Source organism: Leucoraja erinacea, chromosome 2 (assembly GCF_028641065.1).
Source record: "Leucoraja erinacea ecotype New England chromosome 2, Leri_hhj_1, whole genome shotgun sequence".
Lineage (NCBI taxonomy): Eukaryota > Metazoa > Chordata > Chondrichthyes > Rajiformes > Rajidae > Leucoraja > Leucoraja erinaceus.
In genome coordinates, this window is record NC_073378.1 from 88,227,608 (window position 1) to 88,245,074 (window position 17,467).

At 37.5% G+C, this 17,467-nt stretch overlaps 1 protein-coding gene across 5 annotated transcripts in view; it reads left to right on the top strand.

Annotated features, from left to right (window-relative positions):
• The window catches only part of LOC129712168 (sodium bicarbonate cotransporter 3-like), a 107,383-nt gene that overhangs the window by 68,310 nt on the left and 21,606 nt on the right, over positions 1–17,467 (top strand). For all 5 annotated transcript variants that reach the window (XM_055660449.1, XM_055660417.1, XM_055660434.1 and 2 more), the window contains 6 exons: positions 2,729–2,903; positions 9,650–9,783; positions 11,909–12,154; positions 12,910–13,015; positions 13,388–13,549; positions 16,545–16,658. In XM_055660449.1, the coding sequence (XP_055516424.1) occupies positions 2,729–2,903; positions 9,650–9,783; positions 11,909–12,154; positions 12,910–13,015; positions 13,388–13,549; positions 16,545–16,658 (937 nt within the window). The remainder of the gene's footprint in view (positions 1–2,728; positions 2,904–9,649; positions 9,784–11,908; positions 12,155–12,909; positions 13,016–13,387; positions 13,550–16,544; positions 16,659–17,467) is intronic.

A 17,467-nucleotide genomic window follows, 5' to 3' on the forward strand; every position in this document is an offset into this window, starting at 1 on the left:
AATGCAGCCTTTGATTTTTTTTAATGTTCTATACTTTATATGTATCATCTTGTACCCAACATAGAAGTTTTTAAGAATTTGGGGAAGGTGAGATTATGGTAATGCCTTGTAAATACAGGATAGGCATGAAAAGGATCATATTCCTGTATAATTATTTTCTGTATAATCTTCCTGTACTGTCACTGTTGCTGAACTATCCTTTTAAAACAGTTAAAAAAAAAACCCGCAAATAATACATCTTCTCTCTGCCAGGGAATTTTTTTGGCGCCAGCTTTCAATCTTGGTATAAAATTGGTAGTGCCCCTTACAGACTTAGTGATCTTTTCTTCATACATGAATGATGCAGAAAGTATAATTGGATATAATCAATGAAATATTATTCGTTTTTACGGATTGCATTACAACTTGAGTTAATCAGGATATGTAAGACTTATCTGGTGTAATAGCTGGATAATCGTTCTTCATTGTGATATTTTATGTCCCAGCATCTTTTTCTATATTCATGACATCTAATCAGCTATGCATGCATGAGTATAGTCAATGGTAAATCACACTATATTTTCCTAATGGCTGGGGCTTTCTTATTGAACCAGCTTATCTTTGCATGACTTGCAGTAGGCAGCAAAATACATCACACTGTTTGTGTTCATTTATGATTTGAGGCAGTATGCTACATCTGTGGAAGTACTAACCAAACAAATAAAATGATGACAAAGTGACAAAGAAAAGCAGTACAAGAAGTGTGAGAAGTTTGTTGTTGGTTTTGACAGAGGTTTCTTGCTTCATATCTGTTCTACTAATATTAACTAGACTTAATTCTGGAATTGGTCTGTAAAGTTGGAAAGTTATCTTTTAGGTATTGTGTGTGATGACTTTAATTTTAAACTAGATCAAATGTTTTTTTACAGGTGGCTGGTGACTGTTAAATAATCCCTTTGTAGTATGTCATTTTTATTGTAAGAAAACTAATTTATCAACCTCGTCATGACAAACTTTAACTCCCCTTTCATTTTTGGTCCTAAGAATAATGAAAAATGTTGCAGATGCTGGAAATCTGAAACAAAATAGAAAATGCTGGAAACACTCAAGTCAGCTAACATCTATGGAAAGAAATATAAAATTAACGGTTCAAAGACTGTGTCAGATCTGGAAAAGGGAGTAAAAATGCGTTAGATTGTACAGGCGGGGGATTTGGGTGGCAGGAGGACAAAAGGCAAATCTATGAAAGATTGATGCCAAGGTTCTTGTGGTGCTAAGTTACAAATAGCAGCTCAAGGGCTGCTAATGGGGAGGGATAAAACAACTACAGATGGATGAACATAGAACAGTAAATGTAGACACCAAATGCTGGAGTAACTCAGCCTGTGTGGCAGCATCTCTGGAGAGAAGGAATGGGCGATGTTCCGGGTCTAGACCCTTCTTCAGACTGAAGTCAGGGGAGGGGGTGGGACAAAGATAAAATGTAGTTGGAGACAGTAAGTTTCATGGAAGAACTGGGAAGGGGAAGGGGATGGAGAGAAAAAGCAAGGGCTATCTGAAGTTGGAGAAGTCAATGTTCATACCGCTGGGGTGTAAACTACCCAGAGAAATATGAGGTGCTGTTCCTCCAATTTGCGCTGGGCCTCACATAGAACAGTACAGCACAGGACAGACCCTACAGTCCACAATGCCTCTGCCGAATATGATGCCAAATTAACCTAATCCCTTCTAATAGAACATAGAACAATACAGCAAAGAAACAGGTCCACAGGTCCAGATATAAAACCGTAGTGGCCTCTTACACTGTTATATGAAACCCAAAGCAAACTTGAGGAACAGCAGATGCTGTGGACGGTGTTGAATTTTCAATTTTTCCGAGAGTTTGCTTTCTTTGTCAAATAAGAACTGGTCATTTTTCCATTTGGATAGGTGGAGGCGTAACAAGACTTTGGAAACCTATCAAGATGCAATTTAAACCAGTTGCTTGCACATTGTTCTATTAAATTTAGTATTCTTGTGGATCAACACACTTTGCCTATAGTAATTATGTTCAACTAGATGAAAGAACATTTAACTACGTGGTAAATGAATGGTCTTACATGTTTTAGTGGGTTAATTAGACTCCTATTTATTATAAAAACTGATACTGCAGCCTCCCTTGTCAATTCTGGGTTATTTTGCGCCGATGCCACGTTTGGGGACCAGCCCTTCCGTGTTGGGGGACGAGGCCCAACAGGTCCCACTTGGGCTAGGTTATTATAAAAACTGATATTGCATCTTCCTTGTCAATTCTGGGTTATTTTGTTGCAAAAATTAATTTAGCACGTTCCAGGAATTCTCTTATGTTCAGCTGAGGTAAAGATAAGGTGAATTGCCACAGTCTTTCCGCAGGGAAGGGCACAATTAAATTGAGATGGGAAAGATTTAAGACACCCGAGTTACTCCAGCATTTTGTGGCAAGTTTTTCACACAGAGGGTGGTATGTATATAGAACCAGATGCCAGTGGAAGCGGTAGAGGGGAATATAATTACATTTAAAAGTCACTTGGACGGATACATGGATAGGAAAGGTTTGGAGGGAGTTGGGCCAGGCGCAGACGAGTGGGACAAGCTCGGTAAGTCAACAGTGACTGACATTTCAAATATCTTTGCCCCACCTTAGACAAGTGTTGCTGCAAACTGTTGTGTATATTTGAATTAAGCTGCTGAATTTGTAAATTTTGTATAAATTACTACATTTATTTCACAGGTTCTTTGGTGGTTTAATCCATGATATTAAAAGGAAGTCGCTGTTCTACCTGAGTGACTTCAAGGATGCAATTAGTCTACAGTGCCTAGCTTCCATTCTATTTCTTTATTGTGCTTGTATGTCTCCTGTCATCACTTTTGGAGGACTACTTGGGGAAGCAACAGAAAATAGAATAGTATGTATCTGAAACTCATTTAAAAAAAATTCAAGTTATGTGTCCTGTTTATGCAATATGATTGTTTTTCAGATTGAAAGCTACCCTTTTCCAGGATGTTACCAATTAATTATTTATTAGTGATACCTTGGAGTGTGGTACATTGTTGTAGTTTTATTGTGTTTCGCAGTGTTTTGGATATAGTATGAAACTAGTGCAAATAAATAGGGTGAGATAGTCTCCATGAATACCAAACTACCTGGCATGAGCTCACTGGATTACTTCTGTTGCTATTAAATATGTGTGAATTTAAACTAGTTTAGCAGGCGTCTTTTTCTGAATTTACATCACATAACCTTTCATCTCTAATTTAATATGTTAATAATGGTGCATCAGTGAGCAGACACAACTGTTTTCAAATGCTGTACAAATTTGAGCGAGAACCTGAAATTGATCAGCATATTTAAATTTGGCGCAATGAATGACGTGTGAATATCATTCGCACATCCGATTATGATCTTGGGACAATTATATTGCAGCAGAATAATATATTACATGATCAATAATGTAACATTTATTATTGTAACCAAGTTATTGAGAAATATCAAATGAAATCTAGTAAAATTGTTTTTGCTCGGTTGTTGTTAATCTACAACTGTCTTTACTAAAATATTGTTTTCTAAATAAATTTTGAGGTCCACATTAAAATCATCTAGTCAAGTTGTGCCATATAATCTATAACAATATAAACTCTTCATTGCTATAAAGTAATAAGAGAAAATCTGTTGATCAAAAGTGAACAGCTTCAAGAGTAATAGTCTAAAAATATTATCTTTAACCAATCCACTACAACATTCTGAGTTTGGGAATGACTCAGTCGGGAAGAAAGATTTGCTCTTCCTTGTATCCATCTTAAAAAAGGCAATTGAATATCATTAAAATATTTAGAAATAGTGTTTGTACTTATAATGTTCAAATTCTTTATACTTTATAAACTGTTATAAATTTATCTTATAACCATATAACAATTACAGCACGGAAACAGGCCATCTCGGCCCTACAAGTCCGTGCCGAACAACTTTTTTTCCCCTTAGTCCCACCTGCCTGCACTCGTACCATAACCCTCCATTCCCTTCTCATCCATATGCCTATCCAATTTATTTTTAAATGATACCAATAACGTATAAACGTATAAATGTTTTTTATAATATTTTACGAAAATAAAGTGTTGCGTTTAAGACAAGCTGCAATTTGGCTGTGGCTAGAATCTTATTGGTGCATCAGTAAGTGTTCAAACATGTATATTAATTGTCTTGAATAATTTGTTTCAATTGAAGAGGATGTGCTTGCAGCATTTAATTAACAAAATATTTAAAAGGACTGACAAAATATGGATGCAGGAAATCAAAAACAGAACAGAACAGACTAGAAGTATGATTCACCAGCATGAAGAGATAAACACAGTCAAGCTGTAGATCAAAGACTCTTCTTGGATGCAGGAAAAGTGAGAAAACAAGTGTTTTAGTTTGCAACATTGAAAAGATGGAGAGAACACTGGATTGTTTTGTTTTAATGGTTATTTATTTTTCATATGTCTCTAACTGTCAGTTTTTAAATTAACTTTCTTGACAACTTTGTTGTGCACCCTATCATAGACATTCCCTCTCCACTCATTCCCTTTGTAGCAACTTGCTTTCTCACTTTTTCAGTTCCGTTGAAAATTAATAAATTGAATAATTGACAATGTTTCTCTCTCCATGGATGTTGCTTTATCTGCTGAGTTTTACTGACATTTTCTGTGTTTGTTAAACTAGTAAAAGGCAGTGCCAAAATTGTATTTAAAAATTATTAGTCAGTATTTGCTGATGCACAATAAACGCTAGCATTTATTTCAAGAGGGTTAGAATACAAAAACAGGGATGTAATGTGAAGCATTTAGTCACATTTGGAGTATTGTGAGCAATTTCAATAGTGTTTTATTGTCATATGTCCTGGACGGGACAATGAAATTCTTACTTGCTGCAGCACAACAGAATATGTGAATATGTAAACATTGTATATAACGGGGAGAAAAAGAAAAAGTTCAATAAATAACAAATATAGTGCAAATAGCAAATAATAATAGTCTTTTGCAGTTCAGAGCTCTTAGCTTATTCGTTGTGTTTAATAGCCTGATGGCTGTGGGGAAGAAGCTGTTCCTGAACCTGAACATTACAGTCTTCAGGCTCCTGTACCTTCTTCCTGATGGCAGTGGTGAGATAAGTGTGGCCAGGATAGTGTCGGTCCTTGATGATTTTGGCTGCATATTTGAGGCAGCGACTATGCAGGCACGTGCCATCAGGGTAGGCAAGGTAGGCAGTGCCTACCCTGACTAAAATTATAAAATAGTAATTATTTTATATATATATATAAAAAATATATATATAAAACATATATAAAATGGTCATAAATAGTAAAGGCATGGGAGAATTATGCCTCCCGAAGAGATCGATCTCTTAGGGAGGCATAATTCTCCCATGCCTTTCATCAGCAGTACGTTTTAAACGCAGAAGTATGTTCTACTCACTTGCCGTCAACGCTGCTTCAAGCCATCAGTAGGAACGGTCCATAAAGGCAGCTGAAATTCTGCCTTTACACTGTGGACTGCGTGCATATGCTGCGTTGCGCATGCGCAAGTTTCTTGGCGAGATTTTCATAGTGATTACCTGAAGAGTTTCTTGAAGCAAACTTACGAGGAAAAGACCACAATAATTTAAAAAAATGGCAGACCAACGCCGGACCTTAAAGAACTTCAACAGCGCAAAGGAACAAAAATAATTAGAATTTAAAACAGCTTGGTACAACAGGAAAGAGTGGCTATGTGGTTGTACTTCAACAAATAGATTGTTTTGTTTCCCGTGCCTGTTATTTTCTGTATCTAGTGGAACTGTATGGGTCGCAGGTTGATACAGTGATTTAAATAATTTGCCTAATGCTTTAAACAAGCACGAGAGATCTGCTGCGCATTATGAAAGCCAAATAGCATTGAAGATATTTGGGTCTACATGGATCGACTTGCTCATAGATAAGCAGAAGCAACTTAGCATCGATATTCACAATGAAAAAGTTAAGGAGAACAAAGAGAAACTAAAAAGGTTAATATGTGCTACTTGCATTTTGATCAGACAAGAACTTGCTTTTCGCGGTGATAATGAAAACAAAGAATCGCTAAATCGTGGAAATTATATTGAGTTACTGAAATATACAGCAAAATTTGATGAAAAATTGGCACATAATTTACAGAGTTCATCTGTTTTTTCTGGCATTTCTAACAAGATACAAGACTTGATTGAAGCAGTAGGCACAGTTGTAGAAAATAATAAAGAAGAGATCGCAAAAGCCCCATTCATTGCCATAGAAGTGGATGAATCCACTGATATTTCAATTACAACTCGGTGCTCTACAGTATTCCAGTATATATTGGACTCTGAAATTAAAGAAGCATTTATAGGCTTTGACAAACTTAAGGACAGAACTGCTACTAGTGTAACAGAATACATATTCATTAACTTACACAAATATACTTGTGCTGAGAAACTTGTAGCACAGACCTACGATGGAGCAATGGTAATGACATCAAACTTAAATGGTTTTCAAGCTAAAGTAAGAGAAAAGGCACCATCAGCTTTATTTACCCACTGCTACGTTCTTGTTGAATCTTGTTCTGTCTCAATCAGCTAAATTCATACCTGAATGTACAGGCCTTTTCAAGACCATTGCGCTCTTGCCTCATTTTTTAGTAATTCTACAAAACAAACTCAATTTCTTGATGAAATAGTGCAGAAACGCATTCAAAAGGCAGCACCAACCAGATAGACTTCAAACTCAAAACGAACCCAAACTATTTTGCAATATCATGGAGATCTGTAAACTTTTTGACAGCATTAACATTAATCCTTTATTGTGGGATCCTGAAACTTTGGTGAGGAGCAATGGGTTTTATGCTTGGCTAACGAAAGATTCTACATACTTTCTTCTTATGGTTTATAATGAAATTTTCATTAAAACTGACACTCTCTACAACATTTTGCAAACTAAAATTATAGATATTGCTTATTGCATTGAAAGAATCAATGAAACAATACATTCGCTTGAGGATCTGCGCCAATATTTTGATGACATTCATGAAAAGTTTGAAGAACATTGCAAAGAAAATGACCTGACTGAATCAAAATCTCGTTCAAAATGTCCAATTAAAGAAGAGAGCACGAATATTTGATCTGATATTGGTTGATATATTGAAGCATATGGAAGCAAGATACAGCGACTTAAAACATTTACAATTCATTTCCTTAGTTGATGGGAACAAGTTTTAAAAACTTCCTTGTCAAATTGATCAGGAGGCAATAGTAAGTTCAGAAAGAAACTACGGTAACTTATTTGATGTTATAAGACTGAAAGTGGATCTAGCTGGAATTTACAATGCACAAGTGTTTCGGGATAAATCATTTACTTGTTTTTATATTTCAAAATGGACTGGAATAAACGTTCCCTGAAGCCGTGAAGCTGCTACACCTAATTAAACAATTCCTGCTACAACAATTTCTGTTGAGAGATCATTTTCAGCTTTGAAAAGAATTAAAAGCTTCATCAGGAATACAATGTCCAATGAAAGGCATTCATCACTTGCTTTAATTTCTATTGAAAAGGAAAGATTTACTCAGATGGAGCAAAGTCCCACTGCTAATTTCTATGAAAAAGTTATGGATATTTTTGCTGCAAAGAGAGAAGAATGGATTTTGTGTACACATAATATGGTAAGTAAATTTATTTGAGCTATATGTTTTTAAATACTTTATTAAGAGATAGGACCTATTGAAGACAAATTACTTGATAAAAGTCGAGAGAACAATGTGCGCAAGCGCGGTTTCCACGATTTAAAAAAAAAGCCGAATGACAGTTCACTGGGGAGGGAACAATGTGCGCATGCGCAGTTTCTCAAGATTCCTTTTAAAAAGCCGACTGACAGCTCACCAGGGAGAGAATAATCTGCGCGTGCGCAGTTTTCAAGGTTTTTAAAAGCCACTGCCTACCCTGGCTGATTACTCACGGCACGTGCCTGCAACTATGATAGATCCCTTTGACACTGGGGAGGTTAAAGCCGGTGATGGACTGGGCAGTGGTCACAACTTATTGTAGTCTTTTTCGCTCCTGGACGTTCAAGTTGCCAAACCAGGCTGCGATGCAACCAGTCAGAATGCTCCCTACTGTGCACCTGTAGAAGTTTAGGAGAATCTGCTTCGACATGCTGAATCTCCGTAATCTTCTCAGGAAATAGTCGCTGATGTGCTTTCTTTACAATTGCAACGGTGTGCTGGGTCCAGTAAAGATTATCTGATATATGTACGCCCGGGAATTTGAAGTTATTGACCCTTTCCACCATATAAACAGGATTGCGGGTCCTCATCCTTCCCCTACTAAAGTCCACAATCAGTTCCTTGGCCTTACTGATGTTGCGAGCCAGGTTATTGTGCTGGCACCATTTGGTCAGTCGGTCTATCTCACTTCTATACTTTGACTCGTCCCCATCTGTGATTCGTCCAACCACAGTGGTGTCATCGGCGAACTTGATGATGGTGTTCGCACCATGACTGGCTACGCAGTCATGGGTATAGAGTGAGTAAAGCAGGGGGGTAAGCACGCAGCCTTGAGGTGCTCCCGTATTAATTGTTATTGAGGATGAAATGGTTCTTCCAATTCGAACAGACTGTAGTCTGGATGAAGAACTCGAGGAACCAATTGCAGAGGAATGCGCAGAGGCCCAGTTCCATGAGCTTTGTAACCAGCTTGGAAAGGATGATTGTATTAAATGCCAAGCTGTAGTCTATAAACAACAGCCTGACGTAGATGTTTTTATTGTCCAAGTGGTCCAGGTCGGAGCGGAGAGCCAGTAAAATTGCATCTACCATTGACCTGGTGTGGAGGTATGCGAATTGTAGTTGGTCAAGGTTCTTGTCGAGGTAGGAGTTGATGTGCACCATAACCAACCTCTCAAAGCACTTCAACACCACAGACGTTAGTGCCACTGGTCGATAATCATTGAGGCACATCACCTTACTCTTCTTGGGCACCGGTATTATTGATGCCCTCTTAAAGCAGGTGGGAACCTCAGACCTCAGAAGTGAGAGGTTGAAAATGTCTGCAAAAACTCCTGCCACCACCATATATGAGGAAGGAGACTGTCCAGAGGAGGTTTACAAGAATGATCCCAGGAATGAGTGGGTTAACATATGATGAGCATTTGATGGCACTGGGCCTGTACCCGCAGGAGTTTAGAAGAACGAGGGTGGGGACCTCATTGAAACAACCAAATAGTGAAAGGCTTGGATAGAGTGGATGTGGAGAGGATGTTTCCACTTGTCAGAGAGTCTAGAACTGGAGGTTATAGTCTTAGAGTTAAAGGATGTTCCTTTAGGAAAGAGATGAGGAATTTATTTCGTCAGAGTTTGGTGAATCTGTGGAATTCTTTTCCATAGAAGTCTATGGAGCCTAAGTCAATGGATATTTTAAAGACACTGATAGATCTTTGTGTAGTACGGGAGTCGGAGATTATGGGGGGAAGGCAGGACAATGGGGTTAGGAGGGAGAGATAGATCAGCCATGATTGAATGGCGGAGCAGACTTGATAGGCCGAATGGCCTAATTCTGCTCTTATCACATGACCTTATGCCAATAATATAAACCTTCTTCACAATCTTTGCTCTGTTTATTTTATTCTGCCCATGTAGAGTGCCATGGAATCTCTCTTTGGAGCTTCAATGACTGGAATTATTTACTCCTTGTTTGCTGGACAGCCGCTTACCATTTTGGGAAGTACAGGACCTGTGTTGGTTTTTGAAAAAATATTATTCAAATTCTGCAAGTAAGTTTAAAAAAAATATTTTACTATTTCCAATAAAACACTTTCACCGTGTCACAATGAGGATAACTTTTATTTTGCATGTATGTCTGCTTGTTAGTATCCCTGCCAGAATTGAAATTTGCATTTTAATGTATAAGCAACACTTTGGTAGGTAAGGAAAAAGATGTAGTTGAAAAGGTAACATTCTAGACTAAGCTATGGGGTTGAAAAGATAGCCACTCTAGACTAAGCTAGACATCGTTCCACTTCAGAAACTCAGACACAAGAAATAAAGGTGACACTCTTGACACAGTCAGAGATACCACCTTCCAAATGAGATGTTAAAAACAGGCTTGATGATGTTCTCAGCCGAATGTGAAATATTACAAGGAAAGCAGTGAAGTCATTTCTCCTGTTCTGAACATTTATTATTCCTTTAACAATTTGGTTATTTTTATGTTGCTGTTTGGGATTTTTGCTGCATCCTGACTTAGTGGTAGCTGCTCCGACATGACTTGATGGACCACTCTTCAAAATTATTTCTAAGCTTTGAAATTTTCTGTGATTATGAAAGATCTTGTACGAATGAATATTTATTTTATTTCTGAGAACAGTGAGTTAAATCAAAATATGTTGCTTGGTCAACTTGTAACATTTCATTAGATTTTGTGAAAAAACAATTTCTCCGTACTTAAACCGATTCACTTTTCCAAAATGCTCATTGAATAATGCTCAAATCACCAATATTCCATCAATGGAGAACTGTCAAAAACAACTTCTCTTCCTTGTACCTATATCAAATATACTCAGCCGGCACGTCCTTATAGTTAGATGTTATTGCTTTCCTGACATTTGGCAAATTAAAGTTTCAGCTTTAATTTTAACTTGAAAATATGCATTTCATTATACCCATGAAGTGATCCACTTGAGCTACTCGTTAAAGGTTGATATTTCCTTCCACAGTCACATTATAATCACTGGCAAATTTATATTTACTTTTCATCATGCCCAAAATGTTGAAAGTTGCATTGAGACCAAGTAGTCTTAACTTTGCAAGTAGTTCTTTGCCATTTACATCTGGTAGCAGACTCATTAGAGCAGAAAGTATAATATTACTAGCAAGGAAGGAAGATGGAAATGGTAGCATCATAAATTAATGTTGATCATTGATTCAATTGATCAGCCATGATCATATTGAATGGCGGTGCAGGCTCGAAGGGCCGAATGGCCTACTCCTGCACCTATTTTCTATGTTTCTATCATTGGTACACCTTGCTATTAACCCTAACCCTAAAGCATCAATTATTGAGTTTGAAATCTTATCATTTTGATGTCTTTCACCCATGCTTTTAAGTCATTTGGTTCTCCATTTTTAATCCTTTTCTCTGAGAAGCACAGAAAATTCATATTTTTAACAGAGCTTCTGGGTATATTGCAAAAATAGGGGGCATTGCATAACTATCTTTAGAGATGGCTAAAATTATGTTAGTATTTAAAGTTTCCATTAGGAGCTAGAGTTCATCTCGAATTCTGGGTAGGTTGTAGTAATTTCTTTCTGAACAGGAACTATCCTTCAACAGAAGCCTTACAATAAGAAAAAGGTGCACCATGAGTCCTTCCAAATCTATGATAAACTTTATTTGCATCACTCTAGCAGATGATGAAGGTATTCTAAAAATGCCACAACGGTGCTAGCCAAATTAAATGACTGTTTTTTGGGAGTTAGAAGCTTAATTTCCCATGCTGGATTCCTAGACTCTAATCTGCTCTTGTATCCACATTTTTGAACTTGAATTTCATATGCTCCTAAAAGATATAGTTCCTTCAGAAGCCAAGGATGTTTTTGAGAATTCTGTAGGTTCCTTTTCTCAGAAGCAAAATTATTTGGGTGGGCCAAATTTCAACTAGTGCAGAAAGGAATATTTGGAAATTACTGCGTGAACTAAAGTTGTACGAGATGTTCATGTCTTGGCTTGCTGAATATCAGAAAGCATCAATCTTAAGTAAGGAAAAAACTGGTTCCATCATTTGTAGTGATTGCAGATGCATGTTATCATATGGCTTTGTTAGACAGGATACACATGGAATTTGTATTTTATCATCAATTATATGCTGAAAATATGACTATTACCTTTTCTTCCAACAGGCAATATGAGCTTTCATATCTCTCGCTCCGTGCCAGCATCGGACTATGGACTGCATTTCTATGTATAGCATTGGTTGCCACTGATTCGAGTAGCCTAGTTTGCTACATAACTCGCTTCACAGAAGAGGCTTTTGCTGCTCTTATTTGCATTATATTCATTTATGAAGCATTGGAGAAACTCTTTGACTTGGGAGAGAAATACCCATATAACATGAAGTCTAATTTGGAGGCACTTACTCATTACACGTAAGCAGAAACATTTGACATTTTTCTTTGATGTAATTTTGACGTATATTCTGTGACTATGCACATTAACTGTATGAGGGAGGGAGAATAATTGTGCATGAGCCTTGAGCCAGACTAAGGGCAATGAAATAAAAATAGAAAATCTGTGGGATGATTCATGTGGTAACGTGATATGTGGTTAATGTTTCAGGTTGAAGACCCTTCGACAGAGCTATGGCATATAGATGGCCCTATGCTTTGAGTTGCAAGGGAGAGAGTTGGGTACAGAGGGCTTGGGTCTATGCCTTGAGTCAAAGGAGGTAAAATGGGTCAGGCCTATGCTTTGAGTCTAGGTCATGCGGGAGAGATATCACAAAGAGATATGTGACTCACTGTCATGATCTAGCAGCTTGAAGAGAAATGCATTTCTTTGTTTTATGCTGCATTGACCTAGGTTGATGAAAGTATGGAGAAAGGTTCTAACATAGGAAAACATTTCCTGCAATCTACCCTTGCTGTACCTCTCATAATACCATCCCCCTCGGTCATGTTTCTTTTTAACTTCCACTGCTCCAGGAAAAACAGACATTGTCTCTCCAATCTTTCATTATTGTTGAAACTGTCCATCCCAAGCAGCATCCTGTAAGTCTTCCCTGCTCCCTCTCCAGCACTAATGTGAGGGGACCAGATCAACAAGCAGGAGTTTAGCTGAGATCTTACCAATGCTTTCAGTAATGTTTTTTATTTTATTTTTTGGGGTAAAAATACTTTCTTAGGTGTGGCTGTGCTGAACCATCTAATCCTTCCAATAAAACGCTAGAAATGTGGACCAAAAAGAATGTTTCTGCAGATAACATTTCATGGAGGAATCTCACAGTTTCCGTGAGTACAGGGTTTGGCTATCATTATTCATCGATTGGTTGTATTTAAAACTATGTTTTGAAATTTGAATATTCCAATTATTAAATTACTCCAATTGTCAATAAAGCCCAATCAACAGAATGAGACAAGCAAGAGTCTCGACCCGAAACATCACCCATTCCATCACCCATTTCAGAGATGCTGCCTGTCCTGCTGAGTTACTCCAGCATTTATGTCTACCTTCAAGCAAATTGCATGTTTGAATGAGCTTTCAAAATAATTTTTGCAATGAACAGTTTAATTTGATTAAATATGTATCTTGCTTTACTGAAAGTTGTGAATGATTTAACTTTTTTTTCACAATTAGTTATGTTTATGTGTGCTCTTCCTCAGGAATGCCATGCATATGATGGGATGTTTGTTGGTTCAGCCTGCGGGCAACATGGGCCCTACGTTCCTGATGTTCTCTTCTGGTCAATCATTTTATTCTTTTCAACATTTTTTCTTTGTTCCTTCCTGAAACAATTCAAAACTAAACGTTATTTCCCAACAAAGGTAAAGTATGGAATGATTTTTTAAACTTTAGGAAACTTTATCTGCTTTAAAAAATGGAATCCATCTTTCCCAAATCCCAGAGTAAAATGGCGATATTCCACATCCAATGTTGCATTAAACCCATAGGTTCAGGTTCAGGTTTGCCTCACCTGGTTCTATATCCTGTGCTTTATGTAAAATCTTTGTGGTCCTGTTTCCCATGCTCCTTCTTAAACTCACTGGGTCCTATCCCTGTGAACCTTTTACACTCTCAGGGACCTCATTCCCACATTCCCATAGAACATAACTGGGCCCTTTGGCCCACCACATCCGTACTGACCTTTTTGGTTATCTAAACTGATTCTAGTTGCTCATTTGTCATCTAAATAACTTTTTTAAAATAGCAACAGATTCATAAATCTTTATAAATAAAGATGCTGGAATTTCAGAGCTTTACTGTACTACTGCCTCTATAATATGGTGTGTACCCACACTGTGCCTCTTGAGACCTTCATCCGTACCGTCTTTCACACAGAGGGTGGTGGGTATATGGAACAAGCTGCCAGAGGAGGTAGTTGAGGCAGGTACTAAAGCAACATTTCAAAATACTTTTGGGCAGGTACATGGACGGGAAAGGTTTAGAGGGATATGGGCCAAACGCGGACAGGTGGGATAACGTAGATTGGGCATCTGGTTTGGCATGGGCAAGTTGGGCCAAAGAGCCGGTTTCCATGCTGTATGACTCTATAATGGTTCCTGTCAATTGATGTGTCACTGGACTGCTAATGTAATCATACATTGGCATGCATCTGGTGCTGTTGACTTCCTTTTTGTTCTTAGATCATCGAAAGGGAAGTATAATCAGGCATGATATTCTTCCGATTTAAATCGGAATTACGATTTTTTTTGTTTTCCAATTTTTCAATTTTTTGTGCCAGATTATTTTGGCGGCCAACAAACAGCTGTCTCTAATGGGGTTGCGTCCAAATCACCGACCAGCTTCCCTTAAAATTCCCGTCCAATCAACAAATCAGCCTCCTGCCGTCCAATCGCATAATGCGCCGGTTACTCCGTGGCCAATCAGACACAGTCTCTGAGGGGCATTGCGGCCAATCACCGACCAGCTTCCCTTACTGAAGCAAGATGGCTACAGCCAAAATCACTTTTTCTGTGCTGTTTGCACACAGTGCTAGGCAAAGAGACATTTCAGGTAACATTTTTTGTAAAGATTTTTTTAGCTGTATGAAGTCATTTATTTCATGAAATATTTATCTTTTTGGGGTTATTTTACTGGTTATGTGTTAGAAAATTTCTAAGCTTCTGTTATGTAAACTACCAGCAGAAACTTTGGGAATCACTTTCAATTTATTGAAAATGCAGGAGCCCCCTGAACCCCCTGAACCCCCACTGGGGTAGCCGAACCGGCCTCCTGGACCTCCGGCCAATACTTCCTACTTTTTTTCTGGAGGTGAATATCATGCCTGTATAATTTACTGAAGTGTATAATGTTGGAGGAAGGTTGTTATAGAAAGTAATAATTTACTTTCTGGCCAATGATGTTGGGAATGGGAATCTCTACCCAAAATTTCCATGCAGGGAAGGATCAGAGAGAAATGATCAGATTGTTGCCTCGCTGGCTATGGGCATTATTAATTGCTTTAAAAAGCTGTGAAAGGGACACCTAACAATAACATGATTATTTTGAATGAATATGGATGGCAAATCTGTTTATTTTGTGATGTAGAATAGATATTGCGAAATAATGTATTTGGTATGTTTGGGCATTCAGTGTCATATGCGGTATTTTTGCTGCAAAATGTAGGCCCAGCATCTAGAATATTGTATACACGTCTTATCTCCTTACCCAAGGAAGTATATTTTTGAGCGAGTAGAATGAACATAATTGTGTTGATTCTGGAATGACAGGTTGCTTTTTGAGAAGAATTTAAGCAGAATAGCTCTTCATGCTTCAATGTTTAATAGAATGTGGTTAATTTGTTAAAGGGGCTTGATAGGGTAAATGCAGAGTCAAAGCCGCCACAGCCAGACATAAAAACAGCGTTTTTCCACAAGCAGTAGCTCTACTCGACAGCCAAAAGTCTGTAGCCTCCTTTTATTCTGGTATTTTATTTCATTCTTCACATGTTTAAATTACAATGTTTTATCTTTAATTGTCTACTGTATATCGTGTTGTTACTTACGAGCTAAGCACCAAGGCAAATTCCTTGTATGTATACATACATGGCTAATAAAATTTATTCAATTCAATTCAGAGTTGATGTTTCCCCTGGATGGAATATCTAGAGTTAGGAAATTCCTTCATCCATAATCTTTGGAATTCATTACTGGGAAAATCAGATACATTTTTAGATATTATAGGAATTGAAGGTAAAATTGGTACAAAATATAAAAGGTCAGACCAGATATTATTTAATGGCGATGCAGCTCCGCTCCTGCCTTTTCTCCTCTTCTAATGGTAATTATCTGGAATTTATGGGTTTTGGAGGAGTGCTAACGGCTTCAGGTGCAGTGTAAATAAGGCCTGGGCTCTGTCCGTCTATTTATTTATTTATTTATTTATTCTAATAGGGCTGGTGGTGTACTTCGAATACTAATTAACTTGCATTTCCTGCCCACGATATTAAATGGTCAGGTGCCGCCTTGCCATTTGGGAAATTTGTACAGTGCAATGGAATTTTTTGGTCAAGGTACATCTTTCCTGAACGTAGGACGTCAGCAGTGTTAATGTGCGGGGATCGCTGGTCGATCCGGACTCAGTGGGCCGAAGGGCCTGTTTCCGCGCTGTGTCTCTAAACTAAACTAAACAGTAGCTCGTTTAATATTGTGCCACCTTTTCGGTAAAAAAAACCTTGCTATAAATGAGACACAATTGCCCTCATCACCATATTTTAGTTAGCCAGCATTGTGTTACTGCTAATGTTGTGACCTTTTGGCTGTGGAGTTATTTTTTAAGAAAAGCATTGTATTTAACAAATTTTGTTATTTACCATTGCAGGTGAGAGCCATCATCAGTGATTTTGCTGTGTTTCTTACCATTCTTACTATGGCATTGATTGATTTTCTTGTTGGCGTACCTTCACCAAAACTTGCAGTACCAGACCGGTTTGAGGTAACAGCTTTGTTTTCTTATTATCACCAGACTATTTTAAAATAACTAGTTTGATTAACTCATAGTTTATGTTAGAACGTGTTTAAATCCACTTCCAAAAAAATGTGGGAAGTATGACTTTTTAAATCATGTTTACAATCATGATAACTTGAGTACTTGTGAAGATTTTATTTTGTAATATTGCCATTGGTTTTATTTTGGAATAAACCCTGTTTCAGAAGTTAATTTACTTATGGTTTACTTTTAACAAGGTGCAAAATAATTAATCCAATCATATTTCAATCTTTTTTTGCCCTGGAAAGAAATTGGCTCATATAAACCTGAGCCTTTACTGCATTTATATATCTGGAGTTTTAGTTTTGATTGCACTAATTAACACAATGTGAAACCCAGAACCAAGAACAAATTGTGTCCTCTAGTAAGTGCACGTTATAAATATAAATATCAAATGAATTAAATCATTTGCCTTCATGGTACTTGATGTTCTCAATATCCAGTCAGAATAATATTACAGTATGGAGTAAAGGATTGTGCATGTATGCAAAACACCAAAGTGCTTCTGGGTGGCATCAAGACTAATTGAATCGTGACACATAAATTGATCCTTCCTGATAAGTTGCTTTTGTTGGATTCATAAAACTCTTGAGTTAAGACTTCCTAGATTCAATCATATATGAACGCTTTAGAATAATGGAAACAAAGGGTTTTACATTTCATCCTTCTAGAGCAGATTTCTCAGACCATGTGAGCTCCAATTGTAATACTTACAAACTAAATATTATTTACAACCGTCAGGCAGAGCTGCCAAG